The sequence below is a fragment of the Chrysochloris asiatica genome, unplaced genomic scaffold (genome assembly GCF_000296735.1).
Source record: "Chrysochloris asiatica unplaced genomic scaffold, ChrAsi1.0 scaffold00132, whole genome shotgun sequence".
Classification (NCBI taxonomy): domain Eukaryota; kingdom Metazoa; phylum Chordata; class Mammalia; order Afrosoricida; family Chrysochloridae; genus Chrysochloris; species Chrysochloris asiatica.
In genome coordinates, this window is record NW_006408650.1 from 1,645,047 (window position 1) to 1,658,376 (window position 13,330).

At 60.8% G+C, this 13,330-nt stretch overlaps 1 protein-coding gene across 1 annotated transcript in view; it reads right to left on the reverse strand.

Moving 5' to 3' along the window:
- Window positions 1–13,330, reverse strand: part of BAHCC1 (BAH domain and coiled-coil containing 1) — a gene marked incomplete at its 5' end in the record, with an annotated part of 53,186 nt that overhangs the window by 20,128 nt on the left and 19,728 nt on the right. Inside the window, 6 exons of the mRNA XM_006869636.1 lie at window positions 31–189; window positions 267–475; window positions 642–750; window positions 938–2,677; window positions 5,600–5,722; window positions 13,132–13,311. Of these exons, the coding sequence (XP_006869698.1) occupies window positions 31–189; window positions 267–475; window positions 642–750; window positions 938–2,677; window positions 5,600–5,722; window positions 13,132–13,311 (2,520 nt within the window). The remainder of the gene's footprint in view (window positions 1–30; window positions 190–266; window positions 476–641; window positions 751–937; window positions 2,678–5,599; window positions 5,723–13,131; window positions 13,312–13,330) is intronic.

The window sequence follows — 13,330 nt, forward strand, 5'->3', positions numbered from 1 at the left end:
CAGACTTGCTCAGTTTGAGAGGCCTCTCACCGAGTGCGTGGGGGGCAGTGTGGGGGGCAGGTTCCGAGGGCAGAATGACGAGCTGTGTGGGGGTGTCCTGGGAGAGGGGGAAGACGGGAGGCATGGGGCCGGGCACAGAGGCAGGGAAGCCGGGCGGCAGGTTCTGGTGCAGAGCAGGGTGCCCGAGGCCTGGAGAGACAGAGGACGTGGTCAGGGGCTACCCGGAGAACAAAAGCCCCACTGGTACCCGCCTGCCAAGCACTGACCGTAGGAGTGTCCCCCCATCCATAGAGAGGGACTGCGAGTGCGGGGCAGCCAGGGTGGGTGGGCAGGGTGAGGGTGGGAGGCTGGGTCCCCGCCCAGCTGGCTGTTCTGCAGGGAGGAACTGCCGGTGATCATGAGATGTGGGCCCAGGTCTCCAGGGCAGCTGCCTGATGGGTGCGTCCGGGCAAACTCCACCAGCTCCTTGCTGTCCCTGCGAGACCATGGCTCAGTCCACACCTGCTCCCGCCCCATCCCTACACACCGACCCTGTGGGCTCCTGGTGGGAGCCCCCTTTTCCCTCGTGGGGCAGCACCCCTAAAGCCTGCTCTGGGATTGAGCGGCCGATTCCCTCCCACGGCCACAGTGCGTGCTCTTACTGAAGCAAAAGCTCTCGGCTGGCCAGCCCCAGGCGGTCCTCACACAGGCGAGAGCGGTCCTCCTCAGCCTCGAGGCCCAGCATATGCATGGAGCGGGGACCACCACCAGCTGCACAGGGTGGGTAGAGGGGATGGGAATTGGGGCACCCAGCAGTCTCCTGGCCTTGGAAGGCTTGGAGGGGACCGAGGTCAGGTTTGGGGGGTGGGGGGCTCACAGGGCGGGGAGGGGGTGGACGAGGGCAGGAGCCCTGGGCATTGCCCACCTACTGCCTCTCCTGTGGGGGGTTCTTGCTCACCCTTGAAGGCAGGGGCTGCCCGGCCCTGCCGTCCGGAGCTGGTACTATAGATGTTCTCGGGCCGGTTTACCGTGTCCTTCTGCCGAGCCACAGCTACAGCAATGCCGACAGGAGGCTGCCGCACCTCCCCGTCACCATGTGGGGTGTCGTGCTCACGGCTGCGGGCACAGTCGGGCCGCTCCACCTCGCCTGGAGCCTTGGGAGCAGAGAACTTGGCTTCCTGCTGGACACAGCTGGCCTTAAGGCCGCCCAGACCCACAAAAGGTGCCTTCTGACCCACGACCAGAGCCTGGCTGCTGTACTTGAGCAAGTTCTTCATGGCCGAGACCTCATCCTGTGACGTGGGCAGCTCTTGGGGCAGAAGGGCTGCCGGCTGCAGGCTGCTGCTGAATGGGTCCAGGTAGGCGCTGCCCTTGCGTTCCTCGCCAATGGTCATGGTAGCCCCCTGGCTGGCCTGCACGCTCCACGGCGGCAGGTGGGGCCCTCCGTAGCCCAGTGCTGCCAACTCCAGCGACTTGCGCTTGCCCTCGGCCCCGCTGCATCCTGGGTCTCCCTCTGGAACCACCATGTGTTGCTGGTGCCGAATGCGGGCCACCTTCTGGACCGCGGGGGCGCCCAAAGAGGCCTCCTTGCTGGCAGCTTTGTCTAAAGTGCAGCAGACCTGGCTGATCTTCCCACCCAGTGGGTCCTGGTGACTCAGGTGGACACACTCCTGTGTGGGTGTGGGCAGCTCAAAGTAGCCATTTTTGTCCAGACTGCCTTTGGGGAGGCCGGGGAAGGGGGCCTCGGGGCCTGCGCTGGTGAGGTACTCCAGACTTTTGAGCCTGGGGTTCAGGGCTGCCTCGAAGCCACCCGTCCGCCGCTCGCCCTTGCCCTCAGCCTTCAGATGGGCATAGGTGACTCCATAGGGTGGGACGTGGTCAGCAGCCCCCTCCAGGTGCCGATCCTTGCCCTCACCGGCCACGGCGCAGGCCTCAGCAGTCTGAAAAGGGCGGCTCTTGTCGGCCAGGTGTCCCACGGAAGGCACGAAGGTGGGCCCCTTGGCCTTCAGGTCCCGGGGGGCTTTGTCCTGCAGTGGGCAGAGCCCATCGGGGCCAGCATGGAGCTGCAGGCAGGGAAAGGAGCTGGGGGCGGTGCTGAGGGGTGGCGGTGGTCCAGCAGGCAGGCCAGAGGGGACCGTGTAGGACACCTTGTGATGGAGCATCTGCCGTCTCTCCAGGCACTCGCTGAAGGCCGGCCCCGGCTCTGGGGGGCCCACCACCTCCTTGGTGCAGCGTCCAGGGGCTGCTGAACCCGCACCAGGCCGTACCAACATGCCCCCTGCACAGCTGGCCAACGCAGCCTTGCCCATGTCACCATTAAGCACCTTGGTGTTGAGGAGACAGGCAGCCAGGTGCTTGGCACGACCCTCGCAGGCCGCCCGGGGCACAGTGCCGTCTGGACAGTGCCCATCAGCTGGTATGGGCAACACCAGCCTGTGCCGCTCCTTGCTGCTGTCCTCCTCCGCTGCCGGCCGCTCCTTAGCCTCAGCCACCTTGCCAGTCTTCTCTTTGCCCAGCTCTTTGCCCATGAGGAAGCGGTCAAACTCCTTGGAGCCCTTCGGCAAGGGGCCAGCCTCGCCCCGCTCACGGCTGCAGGAGCCGACGGGGTGACCAGGGGCGGCTCGGGCCATGCCGGGAAAGTTGTGGTTGGCGGGTAGGAGCGTGGGCTGTGGGGGCAGGTTGCGCAGGTAAAAGTTATCTGTGTGCCAAGAGAGCCCAGATCAGGGGAGGTCCCTGGCAGGGCTGGTGGGCTCAGACAGCCCCACATACTTCTGCATCTGCCACCATCCTGCAGTACTGGCCTCAAGGTTGGGACCCCAACTCTGTCTCCACTGCTTGGCCTCAAGGGATTTGTGAAGGGAGAAAGGGGCTCTGGGGGGCTACAGGGTGGAGTCTGAGGACCGATACCTTCCCCTTCACATGAGCACACAAACACACTCACAATCACACAGGTGCACATTACACACACCTTCACAGGGCTCAGGTGGGGAGCTCAGGTGGGGATGCACAGGTGAGGGGTGCAGGTGGAGAGCTCAGGTTGGGGATCAGGTGGAAGGGTGAAACTGAAGGGGTGTGTCAAAGGGAGGCTGGGCTCTGGAGGACTTTCTAACCCTTGGGTTGTTGTTGTTAAGTGCCGCGGAGTCGGTTCCGACTATAGCGACCCTACACAGGGTTTCCGAGGCTGTAAATCTTTACGGGAGCAGAACGCCTCATCTTTCTCCTGTGGAACCGCTGGTAGTTTCGAACTGCTGACCTTGGGGCTTGCAGCCTGATTCATAACCTCAGTTCACTCAACCTCAGCCCTGATGTCTCAGGGTGTGCCATTCTGGGAGGGGACAGGGGCAGCCTTTAACAAAAGCAGCTGAAGAGACACCGTTGCCCTCAGCCTTCAGGTGGGCACAGGTGACATCACAGGGCATGATGTGGTCAGTCCCAGGGCATTGAGTGCCACCTCACCTGGCCCTACCTCACCAGTGGCTCTCAGTTCAATCCAGCAGCTCCTGCCTACCCACCTGCTGGGCGCTGGGTATACCAGGCTCCCTTCCTACCGGAGTTGAGGCTGCTCCATTCTCCCTGCCAGCCCTGGGGGAAACCCACTCACCGGGCAATCCCTGGGGGACTGGCCCCTCCCCTGTACAGCTAGCTGGGTGCTCAGGCAGCAAGGGATGGGGCTGGATGGCCTGGAGCTGAGGGAGAGGGACGGGCTGGGGGTAGGACAAAAGAAACATTTGGAACTTGTAAAACTGTCCTCAGTCATGTAAATTCCTTGTCAATTTCCTGCTAATTAAAAACAAGGGACAGGGGATAGGGAAGTGGGAGCCAGGGCAAACCTAATTAGCTCAATTTCCAAAACCAAATAATGTTCTTGGACGAGGCTGCACCACAGAGCTGCGAAGCTGTGCCCCAGCTCCATTGCCACCTGCCATCTGTGCAGCCCAAGGGAGGGGTCCCTGTGCTGGTCCCAGCGTCGGGTTTCCCAACTGGGGCCAGACACCTGCCCGCCCCTGACACAGGCTGTCAAAACAGCTGCATGGGCCAGCCCAGACTGATGAAGGAGCTTGCAGCCTGCAATGGGGGGGAGGGGCCTCTCCTGGCTGTTACCCATCCTTCCCAAAGCTATAACCTTTATCATAGCAGCCTCTAAGACAAAACCCCCAGAACCCTCTTCAGGGGGAGTCAGTGTACACCCAAGAGCTGAGGGAGGAGGCTTAGTTTTTCCAGCGTGGCTAGGATATCATCTCCTGGCAGACCTTCTGTTTTCTGCCTGAGAACAGGGTTGAGCCCACCCTGATTGGGCAGCTGGCCCATGCGGCGGAACAAGACCACGGCCGTTCTGAACCTTGACCGCAAATAGGCTTCTGCAAACCTGAGGTGAAGGCAGGGCCAGCCCGAGGTTCTGATTCTGAGGGAGGCATAGGGTGATGGCAGAACATATAGCAAGAGAACTGAGCTACTGACCACAGGGTCCCTTACCACTGTACTCCCAAACCTCCCCACTGGGGCCACCATGGCCACCTCCAGGCCCCCTTCCTTTCCTGGAACCCCTGTGGAAACTCTGCCTAACCACACTTCCTGAGGTCCATCTGGGGGCTTTAGGGACCAAGTCTTCTGCCCCCATCCAAGCCCCAGACTGAAAAGTGGGGCACCCAGGCAGCTGTGGAAGTATTTGTATTTGTCGCCGCCCACTTCCTCATCTGTCCAGCCACCTTGGAGTCACTCTCTGGCAGCTCCCAGTTCTCTATGAGCCACCCTCTCCTGCCAGGCTGCATCTTTAGCAAGGCCCGTATCAAGACATCTCTGACATACACACACAAACATGTGCACACGTGTGCATACGCACACACATGAACACACACAAGACACACAAACACACATGCACACATACGTGTGTGCACAGATCCATAGTCACATGCATGCACACAAACACACATGTGTGTACACATGCACAAGTACACACCCTCACACGTGCACACCCACATACATGATCACACACAATGCACACATGTGCACGCACATGTTCATACAGTCCCTACGTGTACATGCATGCACACAGATACACACATTCGAGAGCCCCAGGCCTTTACACATCTGGGCCATACCACTGTTCCATCTGGCTGCCTCTGCCTCATTAACAAAGACCCAAACTCAGGGTTCCCTCTCCCAGGACAAATCCCAGAGCTCCTTAGCCCTGAAGTGTCTAACTTCAGCATGGGGCCCACGGACAGCAGACAGCAGGCAAGAGCTGGCCTCAGGGCCCCTGTCTCTTCCCACAGGATGTCATCTTCCTCCTGAGCTACCCTGGCTGCTGTTGGGCCCAGGCAGAGTTGGGCTAGGCATCCCACCAGAGGCCAGCCTGTTATGATTGCAATCTCCTGAGCAGGAGGTGCGGACGGCAGCGATGGCATCAGAACTCTCCCCAATTTTGTGCTTTAGTCTGCTCTGGGCCTTGGTCTCTGAGACTGAATGCTGGGAGGGTCTAAGGCTAGTGGCTCAAAGCAGACCCTGCTGAGTGCCCACTTCCACCCTGAGGCCACTCCCCTGCCACACACCCCTGACGCACTGCAAACCACGCCCCCCCCACGGACCCACGTTGCCTGCCACTCTGTGCTCTGTCACTTGCCTTTTTGGGCTCCATAGAAACGATGCTGCCCGTAGAGGACATTGCTGTTTCCATGGTGATCCAAGTGGCTCATGGGTAGGAAGGTGGATGCCAGACTCCCAGAAAATCTGGGGTACCCTGGAGCTGGAGACACAAGGAGATTGCTGTGAGGCACCCCCCAGCCCAAAACCCTGGCCCCAGGGAGGCGGGAGCCGGAGGTCCTGGAGCGATGCCCTGTGGAGTTGGCCGCGAATGCCAGTGGGAAATCAACCCATCAATACTTCGTATTAACTCTGACTCCACTAATACCCTCCCTGAGTGTGGCACAAATTGAATTGCTGATGGGCTGGGAGTGAGGGAGGATGGAGGAGGGCCCTGCCTTTGATTCCCCTCCAGCAACACTTAGCTTTTGGGGAGTTTCCAGGGGGCTGACCAGCATGGGAGTGGGTGCAGTGGACAGAGAACCCTGTGGGAGGAGGATGGGGTGGGGACAAACAGGCCAGTGCTCTTCCTGCCTAGATGGCTGTGCAGTGAGCGGACTGCCCCTGGGAACCTGCTGTTCGGTGCTGAGCAGAGCGTGGGGTGTGGCAGGATTTGTAGGGTGGGGGATCTCTGAGATTTGCAATGGGAGCTCCAACCCCAAGAGTTTCCGCATTGGCCCCAAGACCACCCTGAGGCCTGCCAGGTGTCCCTGCAGGCAGCCAGAGTTCTAGGGCCTGAACTCAGCTTGGACCAGTCAGGGCAAGTGGCCCTGGACTTTGAGGCTGCTTCAGTTACCTGGGACAAGCCCCACCTGCCACGTCCCCCTGCCCCTGGAGCTGCTCAGACACCTGACACCCTCTCACCCCTATCATAGGGCAGACAGTAGCCAAGGGTGTCCTTCTAGGTGACCAAAGGCACTTGAAACTCAGGCTTCTCAGAGGGGGTCTGCTCCTGTTTGGACCCACGGGGAGGGATGGGGCAGAGAGGGCAGAGCAACAGGCCGGTCCGCCTGCTGGGGGGCTAGCCAGTCCTCACCCTGCTTGCTGCCACCTCTGAGGGCTGCCCTCCTTCCCACCGTGGCCCACAGAGTTCCAGGCTTTTCCTTACCAGATTCCTATGCTGCACTGTTCCATGGGGGTGGGAGCCCCCACGGAAGGACAGAGGACATGTTTATCCTAGCCCGTAGGGGTCTGTGGGTGACTGGGGGCCAAGGCAAACCTTTGTGGGGTGAATCACTTCTCCACCGTCTATAGACGAGCAATGTGGGTCGGGGGTGGGATGGCCAGCCTTCAGGCTCTGAAAGCTGGAAGGGCCTGCTCCTCTCCTGCTCAAGCCAAAGCCCTCATAAATGTCACCACTATCCTGACAGATGGCAGGGCAGAGCCTCCTGGGGCCCCCCAATGGAGTTGATGCCACGCAGGCAGTGAGGGGCACACAGCCTCTGTCCACGCAACTCCTGCATCTGTGTGGCTGGGGTTGCCGGCCACACTCCACACGGCTGACCCTTTGCACTAAGAAAGCCACCCCAAGATAGAAGGGGACAGCAGCAGAAAACCTCGATCGAACGCCTGTATCTCGGGACCCTTGGCTGTGTGTGTAGAATTCCAGCATATGGGACATCGTATCCATGACATACACTCTGAGGAACAGCCATCCACACCCAGTCAGCAGGCATCCAGAGAACCTGTGTCCAGTGCCTCCCAAACACTAGTTCCCAGTCCCTGGGCCGTGTTAATGCCAATCTTGACTTTGCTGAGCTGGCTGGCCATTTGGGCGCTGCTACCAACTCGACGGCACTTAACAGTAACAACAACCCTCACCCTCGAACCAGGCCTGAGGTACATGGGGTGAGGGCTCAGCTGGGGACGCTGAGGATGCCTGGGGCGGAGCCTGGAGCAGGAAGTGGTCTGTTATGAAGAGGAACCAGGCGTCTGTGGGGGTCCCCTAGTTTAAATGAGGTGCTGGTACTCCTCCTGGCAGACCCCTCAGCAGTGATGGGCCACTACTGTGCCCAGAAGGTGAACCCCTCAGATGCCTGTGCCCAGGAGAAACCCCATGCAAACCAGTCCTGAGGCAGGAGTGGAAGTGGCCGGAAGCGGGTCACCTGCCTGTACTTGGGGTAGTCCCCCTGTGTACTCCCCCTCCCCCGTATCTTTTAGAGGCCAGAGGCTGGGCAGGCAGGCGGGCTCAACTGGCTTGGTGAGTGTGTAGACACACATCTGGAGCAGATGTTTATTAGATTAACCTCAGCTCCTGGACGACTTGACAGAGTTGGGGGTGGGGTGGAGATGGGTGCACGTGGAGGTGGGGGCTAACCCACCCCAGCTGTCCATCTGTAACCGGCTGCTGCTAAATCTTTTATGGGGCCTCATTTTAGTCATCAGAAGTCTGTAAATTCCTCCCGCCAACTGCTGCTTCCCAGGTGCAGATGCCCCATGGCCCCTCAGAGGGCTGGACCCTACCCATCACCCAGACCCTACCCACTACTAGTTAGGGGGCCAGCCCTCCATCAACTAGGGGTGGGCTCCTTCCTGTCCAGCCCTCTTGGGTCAGTTAGTGTGGGGGTGGGTAGCCCTGGGGTGTCCCACTTCTGAGTCCCAGCTGGTTGCCATCCGGCCATGGAGCGGGGGTGGTGGGCTGGAAATGTGCCTGGGGATCTATGTTCCAAAGACTCCCAGCTCCTACCCTCGGGCTCATCCCCAGAAGACAGAGCTGAGGCTGGAGTCCAGGGAGCCAGGAGTGCGGTAGGCAGAGAGCAGGATCTGGCCTGGAGGAGTAAGGATAAAGGCCAAGGCAAGTGGGGGCCAGGGAAGGGGGCTGGGAGAGGAAGAAGCCAAGCAGGGGTCCAGTCCAGGGATAAAAGGGCGCCTTTCATTCTCACCCAAACACTGCTCTCTCTGAATTGAAAGAAAAAAATCAAAAATGGATTTTTACAAATGGAAGCAGCTGTGGAGTACTAGTAGCTGGTTGTTTGGATTGCCTGCCTTTGGGCAATACTGGCAGTCAGGGTCCTGGGAGGGCGGCAGACGCAGCCACGGGTCACAGGTCCCGAAGGCTTGCTGGCAGATACCCGGCTCCAAGGCTGGCGCTCTCAACATCAGCCCTCCTGGAAACAGTGTGACCCCCAAGTCCTCCCTTCTCTGGACCTCAAACCTAACTTAGCCGGAGAAATGATGAACCCCAGTTTGTAGACGAGAACCTGAAGCTTAAGTGACAAAGCTGCCCATTCACAGCGGGACCAGGACTGGAGGCCAAACCCCAGAAACCCTAGTCCAGGCTCACACACAAACTCAGTGGGGACCCTTTCTCAGGGTGCTCGTGAGCTTCAACGGCCAGTCCATTTGCTGACATTCACTACCCACAGTGCAGGGCGAAGGAAGGATTTTGAGGCTGCATCCACTGTGCCACAACGGACACATAATGTCTGCCAGGGCACAGGACAGAAGCATCATGGGTATTGAAGGGAGTCACTATGCTACAGCTCCCCACAACCCAGGGAGCTCCCTGCCACACACCCCGTTTCTGCCCACAGATCCTCAAGCCAGGCTCCTTCACTGTCCAGGGTGGCTCTTGAGAATGACTCCCACCACAGGGGACTACAAAAGCTCTGATCACCCAGTTAACTCACCATCTCCTCCAGTGGGGACTGGGGTGTGAGGCTCAGGGTTGGTTTCACAGTGATTCCTATTTCACTGCATCCAGCCCCTGACCACAGCCCACCTGGCTCCGGCCCACCTGGCTTGGATACTCACGTCCACTCCCTGACTCTAGCCCACCTGGCTCAGGTGCGCTCCATGCCCACCTGGTTTGGGTATTACATGTCCACTCACTGACACCACCCCTCAAGCCCACTTGATTCAGATTCTCTATGCCCATCCGACAATCTTTGACCATCCCAGGGCACTGGACCTGGCAGGGTCTGTCCACTCCTAGGCAAGAGGCTAGATAAAGACCAGGGTACCCCCGCAACAAGAGCCATGGACAGTCTGCTCAGGCCCCAGTGTGATGAGACAGTTTCGGGCCACCTGAAGCGGATCTGAAACCCAAGCAGGCCCAGCCCAGGGGTCAGGCAGCCCTGGGACCATACAGGCCTCAAGAAGAGGAGCTTAAAGCAGCTAGGAACAGCCAAGGTGTGGCCACCAATCTCCGCAGCAGCCCCCTCACAGCCTGGGTCTGCTCCCTCCAGTGTTTAGGACTGGGGAGGTACAGTGGCCTTCACAGCTGCTCAGCTGGACAGGTCACGGAAGGGGCCTACCAAGGAAGCTGATCTTCATTATTGAGAGGTTGGCCAGGTCTCACTGCACAGGTGGGAGCTGGGCTGTGGGACCCTCACTCCCAACACAGCAGAGGCCAGCAAAGCTCTGAGGCAGCTAGGAGGAAGCCATTATGACTGGGCTTAAATCCCGCCATGCAACTTCCTGTGCCTCACTTTACCCACCCGTACAACGGTGCCATAGCAGGGAAAAGCAGGTAGAGTGCTGCCCCAGGCACAATGTAGTGACCTCTGGGTAGGTCACAGCCATGCCACCTGCCTCATCCAGGGACCCCGCAGTGCCCCCAGGAGTCCCAGGCGAGATGGTTCAGCACACTCAGGGTTACTGCACGCTGATGGGACAGCAGGACCCCCACATCCCTAGACTTACACCCCCACCCCTCCCACACCCTGCTCCAGCATACCCAAGGGGACTCAGAGCAGCAGGGAGCGCAGCCCTGAATGGAGGGTGTGGTGCTGACCACAAGGTGGACCAGGCGGCAGGCAGCGGCTGGCATGTGGCTGGTGCTGCCCTCAGCTCTCCCTCCAGGTGGCACAAGAGACCACAAGTAGCCAGTTGAGGAGCCAGCTCAAGCCCCCTCCCCAGCTCAGTCACCAAGAACAGAATCTCTTTTCATCCGCCCTGTGGGTGGTCTGGACCTAGCAGCTGGGGGGTGGGGCAGTGGGAGGGGCTCTGTGGGCTGACAATAGGACCAGCTGTGCCGCACCCCACCCCCGCTCTGACCCACCCAGGACAGGCTGGCCACAGCTCAGCTCACCTCTGTCCTGGGCCATTTCCGCTGTCCAGCCCATCCCCAAGCAGCCTGTGGAGGGCCCCTCATCCTGGGCAGGTTGCAGGGAGCTGTGCCCAAAGCCAGATGTTATAGGGCGTTCCTCCGGCTGCCCCAGCAGGAGGCAGGAAGGCCCCCCCTCCCGCAGCTGCCCCACAGATGGGGGCTGGTCCGGGGACAGAGGCAGGGGTGCTGCCCACTGGCTGGGAGGCCCCTTCCCTGCCTGCTCTGGATGGGAAAGGGGGCAAGCTGGCCGTGCAGGGCACCTGCTTTCCAAGAAAGGGAGTGAGCGGCTGAGGGTCCGGTTAGACTTTGAGCAGCCGCCCATAGTCCACCGGGCCTGGCGGCCCCCCATCTCACACAATCACATGCTCCTGGCCCACTGCACCCCCTCCCCGAACACACACGACACAGGAGCAGGCCCCGGCACACGGGAGCCAGCTGGCACTCCGTCAAACGAGCAGCTGGGCACTCGGCCAGGGCAGCCTGCCAGCCAGCCTGCCACTCGTCCCACCCAGCTCCCACCGCCGGCCGTGCGCTCCTGGCTCAGCAGCGGCCACCACGAGGCTCGGTCACCACGCGGCTCAACCACTGGGCTAGAGAAGCCTGGCAGTTAGGGGGTCCCAGGGCAGGCAGCTGAACTGAAGGCAGTGGTCAAGTGGGGAAGGGGTCTACTGGGCCATGAACACAGTGAGTAGCATGGCACTCTGCCACCCTCTGGGGGGTATCTTGTGCCTCACCACAACCCCACACCATCTTCACTGAGACTGCAACTGGGCGGGGGGGGGGGGGGGGCTCAGAGACCCCTGGTTCTGCCTCTACATCAGGACCCACTGCATGTGCCACTGCCTGCTTACCTGTGCCCCTACGAGGGCAGGAGCCAGGGAGGTGCACACAACGGCCCCTCCTGCTCAGACTGCCCTGCCCCCCTACCTGGCTGCCGGCTTTCCACCAACGTGGCAGGGCAGTGGGGTGCGGGGGTGGGGGGAGTGGGGGGCATGGCAGGTTGGGGGCATGGCCAGGCAGTGGCAGGCACCCACCCACCCACCCAGGGCAGCCGTTGGCAAAGGGGAAGTTAGAGGTGAGAGCTGCTGGGGGCCCTGTCTGTCTGCAGGTCGTCTCTGCTCACCCTCCAGGCAGCCCCAGGGGGCCAGACTGGGGTGTTTCTACTGGGCCTCAGGGCAGGTGGCAGTACCCACAAACCGCCCTCCTGGTTGGTGGGGTCCCCAAGGGTGGGGCAGAGGAGGAGGAACCATGTCCTGCAAATGTTCTAGGGACACAGCGCCCTCGGCAGGGACAATGCTGCTAAGAAGAGTAAACCAAGTCAGCCCTGCCTGGCACACCCTCCCCACCTGTGGCTGGGGAAGTGGGCCGTTGTTTCTGTTGCGGTGACTTCCCAGGATGCTTCATGTTCAGTCACTCGCCCCTTCCATGGTATCCCGAGGCCAGATGCCACCACCAGGACCCAGGGGTTTGCCCAGCAGACAACAGCCTAGGGGGTTGGGAATCCCAAGTCTCCCGTGCAGGGGACTGCTCCTCTCTGTCAGCTGTAAGGAGGCCACTAGAGCATGGGTGGGGAGCTTGAGACAGGGGAGCCTGCCCACCTGGGTCCTGGGACCCTGCCAGGGCCCCTCCATGGGAAGGAACGAACTCCTTATCACCTGCCCAACATGTGTGCTCCGTGTGCGCTGAGCCCAGATTATTTTAACAACTGTCCCTCACTTGTCACCTGTCCTGTTTGGAAAACAGCCTCTTTCTTGTAGCACAAAGAACTGTGGATCTCCAGGGGTGCCGGGCGCTAATCTCCCAGCCTGGAACGCGGGCGGGCGGGCAGCGGGCAGCGGGTACGGTGTGTGTGGGTCTGCTGCTCTGTAAACACGGCGCCCGCCACTCCGCAGTCATTGAGTTACGGCAGTGCCAAGTGCCAGGAGCAGGGGCCCCCTGTGCCCGCTGCCAGCTGCAATTACTTCTCCGCGTGCCAGCCGCCAGAGAGGGCTTAACCCTCACCCTGCCTCAAAGGGGAAGGACGTCAGGACCAAGGGCTGCTGTCCAGATCTCGCCAGGGGGCTGGGATGGGGGTGTCACCTTGGGAAAGAACACAAGCTGAAGGAAGCCTGAGGCCTTAGAGGCTGACCTCCAAGAGATGGACCTGCATCTATGGGGCACCTACAGTGTCACCAGGCTGCGTCCAAGCTAGGCCCCCAGGGTGGCAGGCCGTGCATGTTGACAGCTCTCTCTCCCTGCCCCTCCCAGCTGGAGCCCATGTCTTTCTGAGTCCGGGAGAGAGGCACAGCCCTCGGTGAAGGGTACAGCCTGGCCAGTCATTCCAGCTGTGCTGCACATTTCCGTAGCTTTCTGCAGCCCATCCCTGCCCCCACTCTTTTCCCTCTCTGCCCATCTGGAGCCACATCTGGCCAGGATACTGCCTGATGAGGCTGGCTCCTGCTTCCAAGCAGTTACCCCTTTCCCACCCCCGAGGCCCTGATGGTCCACTTGGTCATCATGGTGAGCCTGGGGCCCTGGCTTACCTTCATGGGAGTGGGAGAACCAAATCTGGGAGGGGGCCGGGTGGGAGCCACGGTAGGCCTGCTCGGAGGGGGCAGAGGTGGGGCCGCTGGGGTGCGCAGAGGCAGCTGAGCCCAGGCTGCTGGTGAGGAAGCTGCTCATGAACGATGAAGCTGGAGAATTTCCCATCAGACGGCTGCTGGCTGTGGACACAGGGGGCAA